Source organism: Hippoglossus stenolepis, chromosome 8 (genome assembly GCF_022539355.2).
Source record: "Hippoglossus stenolepis isolate QCI-W04-F060 chromosome 8, HSTE1.2, whole genome shotgun sequence".
Taxonomy (NCBI): domain Eukaryota; kingdom Metazoa; phylum Chordata; class Actinopteri; order Pleuronectiformes; family Pleuronectidae; genus Hippoglossus; species Hippoglossus stenolepis.
The window spans coordinates 14,098,885-14,113,979 of record NC_061490.1 but is presented as its reverse complement, the minus strand read 5'-3'; the positions used below and the strand labels follow the sequence as shown (position 1 = coordinate 14,113,979).

Sequence of the window (15,095 nt, the reverse complement as noted above, 5' to 3'; positions counted from 1 at the left end):
TAATAATTATAAACTTTATTTGTATAGCACCTTTCATATGTGCAGCTCAAATGTCAAATTTGTTATTTGCTCAATTGGAAGAGTTTTGATTTAAACCTGAGGCGCAGAGAGATGTTGGCACTTTGGATTCTAAATGGCTCGTTTTGGACACTCATCGCTTTAGTAATTGGCTCCCAAATGTTGTAAGTTTGCATCGCGTGTGCCACTGGTTCAATAGCCAGGATAAGCCGTTGAGCAAACATTTGCTTGGAGGAGCGTGCACGCTGCAGAGCAGATCCAGAGGCGGGATGCGAGGCGCCGAACAGAGGAACACAAGACCAGCACTGACGCGTTGTTTCAAACGACAAGGACTCTGCAACTTTTTCCTTCGGTATGAACCCAATTATTTAAATTCTATTACCCTGATTACTCTTTACTGGACTTATAGAACGCAATGCATGTTTCTGGCTCCACAAGGAGGAAAGGCTGCAGTATCGTCCTTTAGGGGATCTGCACCCTGTCTCCCTCTCTCTTTCTCACCGTACCCCCACTTTAAGGCCAGAGCAGGAGGGCGGCATGTTTCTGATGTAGTTTGCCAAGAGCCACTGAGGGGCCAAGGTGCCACAGGTCATGCGATCACAAGACGAACCCATAAAAAGTCCATTAAGCACTGTAGGCTGAGAGCCGTGTTGTCATGTACTTGATAGGTCCTGCAAACAGAGCAGCGCTTTGGTCTCAGGCCTCCAGCAGACAGTGACACACACACACACACACACACACAGGCCCTGACATCATCACCATCATCCCTCCTGCAACTCCCTGCGTCTTTTTTATAAGTTTTGCATTCAGTGGTCTGTTTGCTTTTTTTAATTGTTTAATGCGATGATGATACAAAAGGCTTAAATACGTCGTGTATTTGTCGTCTATCTTGTAATTTGGCAACAACAGCCGAAAGGGGCATTTATAGTGCTGTGTCTTGCGGATCAGTTTCTCCCTAAAGTCCGACTCCCCTGAAGAAAAATAACCTAATTTAAAAAAAGAATTGCAGTTTGCTTGCGATCCACAATGTGGCCACGTGCAACCATCCGCGTTTTCGCCTGTTCTGCATTTAAACGCAGTGAGAGTCGCTTCCATTGTTCAATCTGTGGCTTTCATTGTGACTCACTGTTCCTATGCGCAGCTTCGTGGCTCTGTAAACGAGGAGCAACAGAAACAAAATCCAGCAATTTATAACTCATCAGAGCCATCGAAATACATCGCATTGCATGGGGTCTGTGTTCTTTTTTTATGAAACGCAAAACAATCCTATTTCAATGCGAACTTTAATTCAGCGGTTCTCAGTCAAATGCGTCTTTTTCTTGTTATACTTGAATGTTTCATTCTTGATTTGCTAGATGTTTTATTTTAGTTGTCAATTGACCTCAGTTTGGTTTCGACTTTGACTAAAACGAGGCCCAGCACTAAATTCTCTTTGTCTTGAGCGCGTACGAACAATAAACTGTTCTCATGTAAAGCGACACACAAATCTTAAAATGTAAACAGGAACTATAACCGTTTTTTTTTGCACGTTTACATGAATCTGGACAATTAAGTGCAGTATGTGTGTATTGAAATGAAAAACAAAGCTCGTCTCGAAAATTACATTTCTATTAGGCTACATTTCTATTAGGCTACAATATGACGCATGTGAACTGTAGACTATTTGCTATTTAACTGATTTTATACAGTTTCAAATGAGCCGCATTCATGTGTGAACAACGGGCCGCAGACAACAGTCACTTCGGCCATTTAAGAAGGTTTTTCTATCCCAATACGCTTCGTAATAGCGGTAAACAAGAGGCCGCTCCGCTCAGGACAACGCAACCAACCAAACAAGAAAGAAATCAGACTTGGACTTATCCAGTTACATATAAAACATTCAGGACTTTTTTTTTTCGCCTGGAGTGCAGACCACTACTCACTCAGTCTTGCCCACAAGCTATGAACTTGGGCCATAAAGATTTACTGCCCCAAAAGGTGGGAAAACTCTATTAAAAAATAAAAAGCGCTCACATTTAGGTGCGTAAACATTCCGCTGCGTCTGTGGCCTCAAGTCAAAAAATGGGAAATGTAAAAAAATATATAAATGAAAGAAGAAAGGTGTGAAAATTAAAACTTATTTCTTTCATAATAATATCAACCCCGCACGGTCTACTAAACGTGTTAGTGCCTTATAATGGCCGAACAATGCGTTGTCCAAACTGTGCGTCGGGAAAACAAGAGTCCACTTATGTACAGATATGGAGATGTCTGCTTTATTTTCCAATTTGAGTCACTTGTTTAACTTTGTAAGACGAAACAAATGAATCCATTCTGAGGTCGGGTTTTTGACTATTTACTGCCTGAAGATCTTCTTGCCAAAGTCAGATTTAAAGGAAATAAAGAAAGAATAAACAACGTTGAAGTTCCTCGTCACAAACGAGCACATCCTGTCGATTAAGTCTCCTCTCCGGCTCTCAGCGGTGTTTCCTCTCTGTTCTTCCTGGCCTGAGGTGCTTATTTGGCCAGACTGCAACTTTCAACTTGACCTTGGCCTCCAGCCGCGTCCAAAGCTGCACGAGGAAGAGTGCAGCCAAATGTGGAAGCTTTGGATATTTTTTTGTGGACGCCGAATTGGAGTTTACAACGACATATCACCGTGCCAAATGTGAGGATGATGAAATGTTTTAATTTGATATATTATGCTTTTTTTTTTATTTACAGGAGAGATGCATTGTTATTTTCTTTAAAATGCGTCTGTGAAATCTTTGGGCGTAAAAGCATCGCTCAAATCCAGTCAGCTCAGATTATATAAAGATATGGTGTCCAATTATGTCAAACTGTACAATTTGGACTGAATGCGCATAAAAGATAAATCTTAAGATGTAAACCAAAAATCTTTTCCAATCAAAATATGTTAAATCCCCTTTGCTTTATCCTTAAAGTGTGCGTAACTGTCATGGCACGCGTAACTGTCATGGCACGCGTAATTGTGCATCAGTTCCGACGGGAAATAATATACATATATCACTTACAGTTTTTCTCACGCTATACCTATTACACAATTCTTCATGTAAGGCTGCTCTAGTTCCACTGTTTGATCGATGGGATGTGTCTCGACATCTCAGCTTCACTGTGTTCAGAATTCAGATGAACAGTTCAATTTGAGATTGGAGAAAAAAAATACATCCAGGGCTTATGTGCGTAAAAAAAACGTGGATATGCTGATGTGCAGCGTCTCCACAAACACTCACAGCCTGATCCGCTCTATCTGATGTCTAGACGTTTATCATCTCCTTTGCATATCACGTGCTCGACCCTGGCCAATAACCTCGCGATCTTGATGTACTCAGGCGTGTTGGTATCGTTACTCTGCCCGAGTCCCTGTCTCAGCTCAGTCGAGGGGATTTTGAAAAAGAGTTGGTCGTCTCGATGTAGGGCATGCTATGACCGCCTCATTGCTCCTCCACTCGCACTGGATTGACCCGGTGATGTTCCTCTACGACAACGGCCTGGACGAGAGAAGCAAGAACATGGAGGGATTTACTGGAGGCAATTTCGCTGCGAACCAGTGCAGGAACTTGTTAGCGCATCCGACCTCGCTGGCTCCCAGCACCACTTACGCTGCGAGTGAGGTGCCAGTCTCTGGCATGGGGGAGCCGGGCAAACAGTGTAGCCCCTGTTCTGCCACTCAGAGTTCACCCAACGCGTCTCTGCCCTATGGATATTTTGGCAGCAGTTACAGTTATCCATGTAGGATGTCACACGGCAGCGTCAAGGCGTGCGCGCAGCCCTCTGGCTATGGCGATAAATACATGGACTCCTCTGTCGCCGGTGAGGAGTTTTCGAGCAGGGCGAAAGAATTTGCTTTTTACCAGGGCTACTCCTCTGGTCCCTACCAGCCAAGCTACTTGGATGTGCCTGTCGTGCCGGCGCTCAGTGCGCCATCTGAGCCAAGACACGAGCCCCTGCTGCCCATGGAGCCCTACCAGCCATGGGCCATCACCAATGGCTGGAGTGGTCAAGTTTACTGCACCAAGGAGCAGCCACAGCCAAATCCTCTGTGGAAATCCTCGTTACAAGGTATGTTTAAATTATTTCACTATCATAAACAAGCATTGGTCGAGGAAATGTGCAAATAAAGTGTAGAAATTTGAATTTTAAATATGTTCGATGTCAAATCTGTAACTTCCACTGCTTTACGCACATAAGAATAAATAATACAATGCAGAAATTCTAAGTAATGATTAAAAAAGAATGCTTATTAAAATCGTGTTCTCTCTGTTGCAGTCGAGCAGATTGAAATATGACCTTGCATTTTTCTTCCCCTCCTCAGAATCGATATCTGCTGGAGACAGCTCTGCCCGCCGTGGGAGGAAGAAGCGTGTGCCATACACCAAGGTGCAGCTGAAAGAACTGGAGAGGGAGTACACCACCAATAAATTCATCACCAAGGACAAAAGGAGAAGGATATCCGCGCAGACGAACCTGACAGAGAGACAAGTGACAATCTGGTTTCAGAACAGGCGCGTAAAGGAGAAGAAGGTCGTTCATAAATTCAAGAGCTCCAGTTAGCTGTGGAGATACTGATCAGGAGGTGACATGCGGACATGGATGCGCTTTTCCTCCACTCCCCCCCAAAAAACTGTGCTATAATTTATTACATATGAAGGTTTTCTTTGACGCCACTGTGGCTCCGGTTTTTTTTTTTGACCCACTCCTTTACTTCCTCACGTTTTAATTGGAACCAGTCGATGCGGCCTGTTGACAGAGGATCGGAAATGGTTTGCTACATGTTGGCCAAGGCGACTCTGCGAGGGATGTGTGATCTCCTGAAAACATTCAGCAAATGACACGAGATTTGGGTTTGAAGGCCAGAGACACCCAGAGAGACACCCGCCCTAATCTAACAGAACATTAAGAAGTGTAGAGAATATCTAGAATCAGTTCTAATTTTCATTTTTTACACATTAATCCAATGTCCAAGAAAAAGAAAAGGAATATCTGTCTGTGATCATGACAGAAGAAACGGGCCAAGTTTAACAAATGGCTGATTTATCAATAACCAAACGAATGAATCTGTAAATTGATATTTTACGCATTCGTTCCAACTAAAGAGAAGGCGTAAAAACAACTCACTTACAGCATTTATTTGTGGATACACAATTAAGTTTTAAGAAAAACTTAATTTCACAATTTGAAACAATTTAAAAGCTTAGACAGATGTGCTTTTTAAACAATCACTTTATGTCATTCGTTCAGTTTATCTGTTCCTCAGAGGGTGTTTGTTTAAGATTGATCAAACAGTCTGAGAATTTCAATATTTCACCCAAAACTTCGTCCCCGTCACGTCTTGTTTCTGAACACAGGTTATTTATTCTGAATAACTCGCCTGTCAACAGACTGACCTCCTCTCTGTCAGTCCAGGATGATTCCTCGTTAAAAAAAGAAGTATTGAAACAGTGCGCATATTTAAACATGTAAATACTATCTCACTCCAACTATCTATTCTACCTTCTTTTTTTTTACTGCAATAGCCAAAGTTTTTCACAATAAATGTTTGAGAGACGCGTTGTGAGCTTGTCATTTTCATTCATCCTGTTGAGTCCAAAACGAACACGAGTGCTCGATCTTAAAGGGTCAGATTTATCGCTTCATCAGTTCTTGTCATGGTCAATTTTCAAATGGTCACAGTGGAAATTGTCTGAGCTGCTGATGGTGAGTTGAGGCCTTTAGGAGCCTGCGCCTCTGAGAGTTCATGTCTCCATCTAGTGGTGAAGCCCTGACAGCACAGCTTCTGTCCGGGAAGCTGTGCTGTCTACAGTCCCTGCATCTTACTTCTTAAGATTAACCTATTGCAAATAAATTAAATCACACCAATATTAACAATTTGCTGCTAATGTAAGAATTCAAAATCATATTTCGTCATTAATAATGATGCCTTTGTATATTGTTACACCTACCAAAAAATAGTGGTACTATAGTAATTATGTAATATGACAAAAGTAGATAAAGCCGGGAAAGTTACAACGACTTTTATTGTTGTTATTGTTGATCTAATAATTATAATTGTCGTTGTAACTATCACCTCAAATGTATTTAATGTCATATTTATTGTATTAAGTCATATATCTTTTATGACATATATGTTACAAACGGTTTTAATTGAATCAATGTTTTAATACAAACATAATCGTGATATGTTGAAAATGAGAATGAAATACTTTTTATCGAATTATCTCATTTTCATTTTTGTTTCATCCGTGCTTCATATCTTAAAACACATGTGAAATGACAAAGCTAAACTAATGGACTCATGGGCCAACAGTATTCTTCTAGTTCTTTTATCAAGTGGAATTCGAAATTGTTGTTTCCAAAATCGAAAAATCCTTCTTCACAGTTAATGAGCATATTGTTTCATTACTACTTAAAACGGAGAAGTGAAATATGAAATTATAAAAGGCGCAGTGTGTTCTCTTTGAGTAAATCCATTACACGACGTGTCTCTTTTCATGATGAGTTTCGTGTTGTGTTCAGGAACAAATTGTTTATTTCAGTTTGCAACAGAAGAGACTGACACGTTATCCAAACAAACCAAACAACCCAACCGCACAGATCTTTTCTATATTTCACTGTATTGATATTCGTCCTGCTACATACAGTGATAAACTGTAAAATTAAATAATGGTGTTAACATAGTTCACATAATCCTATGCCATTTACAGTAAGCTAAACTAATCGACATCAGTGAACAGGCTATATTCGTTCACAGGATTACTGATTTATATTTAATATGGATATAGACAATAGACCTCTGAACTGTGCTGGTGTCAAACCGTATGACCTGCAGGGTTCTAGAGTTCGTCTGTATTTGATTGGTCAGTTTGTGCCATGAAAAGAAGCTTTAGTTCCAGATAACGAGGCAGCAGAGTACAAACAGGGTGATTCCACCAACAATAGCAAGTTTATCGTTGCACTTAGAGGCCTGGCTGCTGATAGACTGGATCTAATGGCTGGATGACCACAGGTTTATCATTTGTGGATATTTTCTGACCATGTGTGCTGCTTTGTTGACCACTTTTGTTTAGGGAGTTTCTGGTTTATAAATATTCTTCCACCTTGTTGAACCGTGGTGGAGATGGACTCAGAGACGTTCCTCTGTGGATCCTGTGCAGGGGTGGCTCTCCTCTCTTCCCCTGTGCCACTGCTCCCCCTAACAGCTCAACGCGTTAATGCAGCTCACTCCAGAAAAGGTCCCGTATAAAGGCTGCAGGGCCTAAAGTGTGTGAATCAGTAAGTATAAGAATAATAACATGATATAAACTGCAGATCAAAACCTGTGTGTAAAAACAGTAAAAATTGAAAAATGGACCCTGACTTTGAATTTAAAAGTTCCCATTTGCCGTGGAGGCAAATTGGAGCCAATAAAATTCACACAGTCACAAAGACATAAAAGGCTGCACCAGAAGAATGAGAAATAAACTTTGATTTAGTCCACTTGAAAAAAATGACCATTATATATATCCTTTAAAATATTTTTACTTATATGTTTGGGGGGTTGTTATGTTGCAATGAACTTCAGACAATTAAGTAGGAAAAATCTTTATTGAAAAATATAATATAATTGAAAATAAAAATGAGACAAATCCCGTTCAGTGTCCACAATTAAACAAAAAGGCTAAACTTCAAATCCGCTGGCATCGGGATCACGCACAGAGAAAGTTTTATTAAGCTTTTTAAGTTGTTCCTTTTTACTGCAGCTTCAGCTATAAACCCCCCCCTCAAATAGCACCCTGCATCCGGAGACGCCCCCCACCCCCCACCACCCCAGGTGCTGTCAGACTGCAGCTACCAACCATCTTTTTCTGCTCCCTCCTCCTCTGTCCTCTTCCTCTTCACATCTACAACATTATCTGCTGTATGTTCAAACTGAATTCATTTTTCTATCATATTTCACTATAGTTTCCTTTAAATATAACGAGACCAAGTGTGGCCGAAGCCTGACAAGTTCCAAAAAGACGATTTCATGGGAAAAACGAATCAAAAGTCCAAAATCAGTAAAGGAAAAAACAGGGGAACATTTTTTGTTTCATCTTTAAACTCATATCATCTCAATATCGTTTTGCGTGTTTAATTTTTCATGCTAAACTCTCATTAACTTAAACTCCTCGCAATCCTCAAACAGGAATCTTTATTTGAAGTGATAAATCAGTTTGAAATATCTTTATTAACACCTCCAAATCATCATGAATATTATAAAAATGAAGAGATTTGAAAATATGCTGCTGTTTGGTTTCCTCCTCAGCACTTTAAAGGCCCCAGGGAGACAAATACAGTCTCAGTCCCAGAAACTCCAAATTCAAAACACATAATTCAAACCTACTGGAACAGTTTTACTGATTAACACCTTCTTTAATTCCAAGACAGTTATACATTTAAATAAAAATGTCCCTCTACATGAGTAACTGAGATCAAACTAAATACTACTTGTAAATACTACTAATCTATGTCTGTAAATTATTCTGCAGAAACTTCACAGACTGGCCTCTAAACTCTGAATCTTTTAGTTCAATATTAGAAAATAGCTTCTCGTCAATTAAACTCAGGGATCAAGAGAAAGCAGGACACCGATTTTCAGGCTGTTAAACTAAACCACAATCCTGCAGAAGTGTGGACAGAGAATTTACCAAGAAAACTGTTTTGATATTTAAATCCCGTTAGAATAAGCCACACCAGACACGTGGGTTGGATCTAAATCAATTTTACACTTCCAGCTTATTTATAAACGTCACATAGGAATTATTTTCAGAAAGCTTTTGCCTCAAGATTTTTTAAAATGTCACATTTCCAACTATATTGCATCTGAACCTTTTAGGACGACTCACAAGCGATCAGCAACTCTGGATTTTCCAGGAATTAATTTAAGAAATATAGAAAAGAAATGGCACCTGGAAATCTATTTAGCATATTTGCTTAAATTCCATTTATTTATTTGAAAATCTTTTTGTTTTCACTAGATAATTTACCAGAGGTCAAGGTTTACCAGCTTTTTCATTTTTTCTTCATAGCCAATTCGTTACTCTTACTTTAGTGCACCAATGGACATTTATTGGCTCAGTTTTTATTTTGTATTTTTTTTATAGTTATTGGCCAAAGCCTGTTGAAGACCGAGCTGCAGAAGGAAGGAGGTTTAAAGTGACCAACTGGGCCACTCCTCCAGTCTCGGGCCTAAATACTGAGGCGGCCCATGAGCGGCTGAACACCACCACAGGATAATTATAATAAAAATACCTTCACATTTATTATGTAAGACAATTCTAATCACCAAGTGAATAACAGCCCCACATGGTAATAACACACAGTCGGTGAGTGGAAGTGGAGCAGCAAAGCACCTGGACATGAGTGAAATATTAGAGCCTCCTAATGCTTCCCTGCACATGACAAATTCACAGTCTTTGATGCAGGAAACGTGAATTTGGACTGAATTTTTAAAAAAAAGAGTGGCTCCATGCAGCCGGATCAAGTGTTACGTGACACATGTGCCCACTTCCACTCAGCAGCGCTGACTAATGAAAATGGATTGGAGTGTGGGGAAACAGCCCGTGTCCAACGGTTTATATTGGGCGTTGCAAAAGAGGGAACAGGCGATGTAAGGATCGGAGCAAATGACTTTCAATATTCATGGTCTATAAACAACATCTGTGTGTTTACATTAAACATTAAACGCGTGCTCTGCCGTGACTGCGTGTATATCAGCTGATTGCCCTCATGTGAACTTCACTCAAGCTCTCTGGCCCGTCACCTTCTTTGTATTCCAACGTTTTATTTTGGCGCATGAATCCTCTGTGCAGTGAGCACATTGTGCACGGTTACCAACACGTGGTGAATAAACACACAGACAGTTTTAACATCAACTTTGACGCACACAAACAAGAGAAAACCAGCCTGCAGTTGAACGTAATTCTGCAGATATGGCGCATTTGTCAACAGAGCCTAAGGCTGTATGCATAAAAACATACATGCATATCCTTCCATATATGCATACATGTTTTAATTGTGATTATAAGAATGTTGCTCCGCATAAATAGGCATGAAGCAGCCATACAAGGGGAGAGAGAGAGGGGGGGAGAGAGAAACAACCAGGCCTGTCTCTACAGGCTATTGTCTCTTTGTCTCCCTGTGCCACACTGGAGTGATTCCTGGTAAAAGTGCAGCATGACTCACATCGCTCCGCCACTTGTCGACTCCATTGCTCTATAAATAGCCAGTGGAGCAGTATTAGATTCACAAACAGAGGTTATAGGAATTCGTGCATGCATGGGCTCGATGATCAAATAACCAAAAAAATGATATTATCAGTAAAATAGCTTTCAAAAGTAATTGACGCATAATTGACGCACGTTCCGGTGCAGATTTCCTTGTCCTATCAAATGCAGCAAATTCCCCATTGTTGCCATTAGTGCTGCAAGGATCAAGTCGTACATGCATAGTCTACCTCATGCACGCATACATGCAAATGTGATCCTCACCCTCTAAAGTATTCTCTGCGTAAAGGTTAAGGTTGGGGTTAAGGTGAGGGTTAGGTTTACAAACTTAAATCTTGAAACTTTACGCATGAAATCGTTTGTAATTATCTGTTACCTTCTCCTCTGTGATGTGTTAATTCAACAACAGCAGTGTACACACAGCCACAAGTAGCCCTACCAATCATATTGTGATCGAAGAGCCCGTGCTTAAGATATTAGCTCCATCAAAATTGCCCAATTTGCAAAGATGCAAATTTCCCTCTCGGTATTTTTCCTTCCCCGTGCAGCCAAAGGTCTTCTTCATAAACTCATTGACTCATATAGCCTACACGTTGAGGCGTAGGCTATCTGTCATTTTGTGCCAGTGGTCACATGGCTTTGGCCCTCAGGAATGGATAGAGATGGATCCCCACGTCAGCTTGTAAGTCTAAGGATTTCTGCTCCAGCAGTCTGCCTCAAAGTGACTGGAGCGCAGCGCCGCGCAGGAACAATGCGAGGATTATTTTAGGACGTTTCCAAAGGCAGAATATGGATTTTGATGAGCGGATCTCTGGCTCTAGTATGTATTTACCGAGCTGCACTTACTACGTCCCCGGAGCAGACTTCTCGGGTCTCCCTCATTATTTAACCCAGAGCCAGTCCTCTTGCCCCATGACATACTCCTACCACCAGTCCTCAGCGCTGCCACAGGTCCCGTCCGTCAGAGATGTGGCTTTCAGAGACTATGGCATTGATTCTTCCAGTAAATGGCACCACGGCAGGGGGAGCCTGTCACACTGCTACACGGAGGATATCATGCACAGGGACGGCTGGACAAGCCCGACCTCACGTGGGGGAGAGATTCTGGTGAAAGGCGGCTCCAGCGCCAGCCACCCCAGCTTCTCCAACCCGGCGCCGGGCTTCCACGGCAGCGTCGGCAGGAACGGCGTCCTGCCGCAGGCGTTCGACCAGTTCTTCGACACGGCCTACGGGGGCGCGGAGAGCAGCACAACACCGACAGCACAGGCGACGGACGCGGACAGACACGCGGCCAAAGCGAGCCCCGCGCCGGCGCACGCAGGCTCGGACACGGCGGAGAGCTGCAGCCCCAAGTCGTCCCCCGGCCACAGCGAGGAGAAGCAGAGCAAAGGCAGCAGTGAGTAGACGCGCTTATTGCAACGAGGAGAAAAATCTAACGCGTTGCTCTTAAAAGCGTTTTATACGCTGTTTTATATGCACGTAAGGTTTATGGAGGGCCTGTAGATTTACCCTATAACAAAACTATGTTATAAACGACAAGATCACGTGCTTGGGATTGAAATTGGCCGTGAAGACTTTGGCGTTAAGCTTGTCCTCCAGGATTTTAAACAGGATCTCCACGTTTTGCCCTATTGTCGTGCATGAATAGTCTTGTTTTAATAACCTGTAAAAGTGTATTAATATGCTAAATAGTTGTTGTCTCCATATACTGCTGAAATAACAATCCAAACACCCCAGGTGCCCCCTAACCCCCCCACATTAGTGTCACTGCGATTAGAATGAATTTGCTCATCATCTTTATGTTTATTGTTACTGTTTGCTGACTGAAGTGGGCTGCTGTGGTATTTTAGTCTGACTCTTGGACAGATTTATACATTGCTCCTTATTTAAACAAAAATATTTACGGAATCACTGGTTGGATTAAATCTTATCCCACAACTACTCCCCCATGCATGTACGAATTTGCTTCACTAACACCAAACTAACACCAACACAGGTTGTTTACGCACAGTGAAAGCAAAAGCGCACAATAAAAGCATACTATCAGATACATAATACTCCAGTGGGTTTGGGTTTTAGGCCCACGCCCTCACTCTTATAAAACCAGCCAGTGTGGATTTACAGATTTCTAGTGCTTTTTCACAACTTCCGACACGCAATCCCTCATGCCCAACGTGTTCCACTATCAAGTCCAGTCTTTGTTTACAAGAGGCCTGAGAGGATGGAGACACTTGAACTCCAACGATTCACAACTGCTCCTGCTCCAGTGCAAGAAATAGACTTAGCCTTTCCACGTCTGTTGCCATGTGCCTTATACAATATGTGCGATAGGATACGTGTGAGTGTGACCTTTGGCCTTTTGTTGTGTTCCAGGTGGCCAGAGGACGCGCAAGAAGAGGTGTCCGTACTCCAAGTATCAGATCAGGGAACTGGAGAGGGAATTCTTCTTCAGCGTTTACATCAACAAGGAGAAGCGGCTGCAGCTCTCGCGGATGCTCAATCTCACAGATCGCCAGGTGAAAATCTGGTTTCAGAACAGGAGGATGAAGGAGAAGAAACTAAGCAGGGACCGTTTACAGTACTACACCACGAACCCCTTGCTATAAAAAACAAACTGAACAAAGACAGTGACACTGGCTCGCAGCCATGAACAATGCTCCCCATCATGTAGACTTCACATCTACATCTTTACCAGGACAAAGGTGGCGAGTTTTTTAATGTACCAGACTTCATAATGAATTCTATTTACACCCTTTTTGTCATTAAACCCATTTGCCTCTCTTATTATTATAATTAATATTATTATTATTAATATTATTATTATTATTATTATTATATTTGGGGACTATTATATTTCCAGATTTTAAAGTTACGTGTTTGCGTATTTGGAGTTTTTACGCGGAAACCAGTTGTGTCTGAATTTACTTTCGCCTATACTAGGCTTTTTAAACAGACGGGTGTAAGCGTACTGCATTTTCAAAAAAATGTTTTTCTCCTTGAAATGAAACTTAATTGTCCCCAGTGTACACATGTACTGTACTGTATTTTCAGCAAATACGTTTTTCTAACCTCTTTTAAATTAAACTTTCTCAATTTTACGCACCCATACGCACAACTTTTGTGGCCAAAAGCATTGACATGGCATTATTGTTCGTGTTTCCCCTCTCTCTCTCTCTCTCTTAATCTTTTTAACTTTATTGTACAAATACATCTCGGGTTAACTGGAAAGTGTTTTCTGTGTCATGGAATTCCTCCACAGAGCCCACCTGGCATCACTGGCGCTGATCAAACTGTGCCCCCCTGAAATGACGCTCGCATAGTTAGAGAATGAGTTGAGTTAAAATAATCTGATCCCAGTTAATTGATTTCACACATTTTTAAGTCTGAAATTCAACATCTGCGCTCGGACCTTCGGTGCCAGCGCTTTGTTCAGCTCTGGGGCCGTAAGGTCGGATTAATGTCCAGCTTCATTTAAAAAGGGCAAACCGCTGACAAAAGCGCAGAAACCCCGCAAATGAAACAGAATCCCATATTTTGTTTTATACACCAGCACGTGGTTCGTATCCGATGTACGACATGTATGTCTGATGCTATTTATTCCCCCCGATGACTGGAAATAAGATCTGGCGCAGTTATAATTTGATATCCATTACAAAGGCTTCATTCAGTTCTTGGGTGACGGGCAGATGCTGATTTTGGACCCATCATGCCTGTTAGTGTTTCCTGAAAGCATCATGACACGTGTTTGAATGTATATGGACTTTAACTGAACAACTCTTTTCAGATCAGGCAAATATATTTGTGAGTATGCTACCAGGAAAGTTGTTGTCAGGATTTAAGAGCGTATTCCCTTTCAGCCAATAAAGCCCCAGCCTGTGTTGAGGCAGTGACATTGGAATACATAAAGAGCTGACAAACTCCAGATCACTATCACAGTCATCACCAGCTGCATGACCTTTTATTTACTATCATGTATTATCGTCTGGAGTAGTTTAAACCTAAGAGACCACGCCACTTTTAATTCTATATAAACAGACTATGAATTTAGGTCATGGAGACCTTGGCACAATGAAGCACGCCTGCGTAAAGATGATGGGTAAGATCTCGGTTGAGGTGGCTTTATGTCCACCACAAGGCCCCTGAAAACCGCTTAAATAGCCTGCCATAAGCTAATAAGGGCCCTGATGCCTTCCATATAGCGTGCATCCTGTGAGGCTCCCAGGAATTCCACTTTGATTGCTGCACATCCTCCCAGTTGCTCCAGTAACTTGGCCATAAAACGCGGATTCGTCTGGAGCATTTGGAGTGTAGTGCAATAAAGCGTCTGAGACCAAGGTTATTAACTGTGACTAAGGGGCTGAAAAACAACGGCTGTGAGCATTGAAAGCTTGTGTTCACGGACCTTTCCGGCGTCATTTGTTGCAGCATCTTACCGCGGTAGGAATATTCTGCATTTGTGTTGTGCGGCGCGGCGCGTACAGGGCCTGCGTGCCGTTCGCCCACTGGGAGGCGCTCCTCCGATCAATGTCATTGCCGTGAATTGAGATATATCAAAAAAGAAGTTTGGCTCAGCTGCTCGAAAATATGTCACCACGCGTCAAGATGTCATTGCTAAGGTAGGCGATGAAATGTTATCGTATATATTTTTTTTAATGGCTGCACGCTGAGCTTTTTAATGCGATTTAAGGGACGTATATGTCTCTTTCTCCACTTTCTCCCTGTTCATCTCCATCTGAGAGGCGCTGGAGTGGAGACGCTGTTTTTCATTTCCAACTGTTATGATATAATGGCAGCATTACCGCGAGATAATAGCCAGGAGTAAATAGTGCAAGA

At 41.9% G+C, this 15,095-nt stretch overlaps 2 protein-coding genes across 2 annotated transcripts; both read left to right on the top strand.

Moving 5' to 3' along the window:
* The first annotated feature begins 3,443 nt into the window (after window positions 1-3,443).
* Window positions 3,444-4,643, top strand: hoxa13b (homeobox A13b). Its single transcript, XM_035164094.1, has 2 exons — window positions 3,444-4,080; window positions 4,334-4,643. Exons 1-2 carry the CDS (start codon window positions 3,444-3,446, stop codon window positions 4,570-4,572), a joined length of 876 nt encoding a protein of 291 aa, XP_035019985.1. The 3' UTR covers window positions 4,573-4,643.
* A 6,270-nt stretch (window positions 4,644-10,913) lies between these two features.
* hoxa11b (homeobox A11b) lies at window positions 10,914-13,459 on the top strand. Its single transcript, XM_035163903.2, has 2 exons — window positions 10,914-11,658; window positions 12,636-13,459. The coding sequence occupies exons 1-2, from the start codon at window positions 11,052-11,054 to the stop codon at window positions 12,866-12,868; spliced, it is 840 nt and encodes a 279-aa protein (XP_035019794.1). The 5' UTR covers window positions 10,914-11,051; the 3' UTR covers window positions 12,869-13,459.
* The last annotated feature ends 1,636 nt before the right edge of the window (window positions 13,460-15,095 follow it).

Coding starts and splice junctions, on each gene's coding strand:
- hoxa13b (XM_035164094.1), top strand. CDS start 3,444: ATGACCGCCTCATTGCTCCTCCACTCGCACTGGATTGACCCGGTGATG. Junction 4,081..4,333: donor GTGGAAATCCTCGTTACAAG/GTATGTTTAAAT, acceptor TCCCCTCCTCAG/AATCGATATCTGCTGGAGAC.
- hoxa11b (XM_035163903.2), top strand. CDS start 11,052: ATGGATTTTGATGAGCGGATCTCTGGCTCTAGTATGTATTTACCGAGC. Junction 11,659..12,635: donor GAAGCAGAGCAAAGGCAGCA/GTGAGTAGACGC, acceptor GTTGTGTTCCAG/GTGGCCAGAGGACGCGCAAG.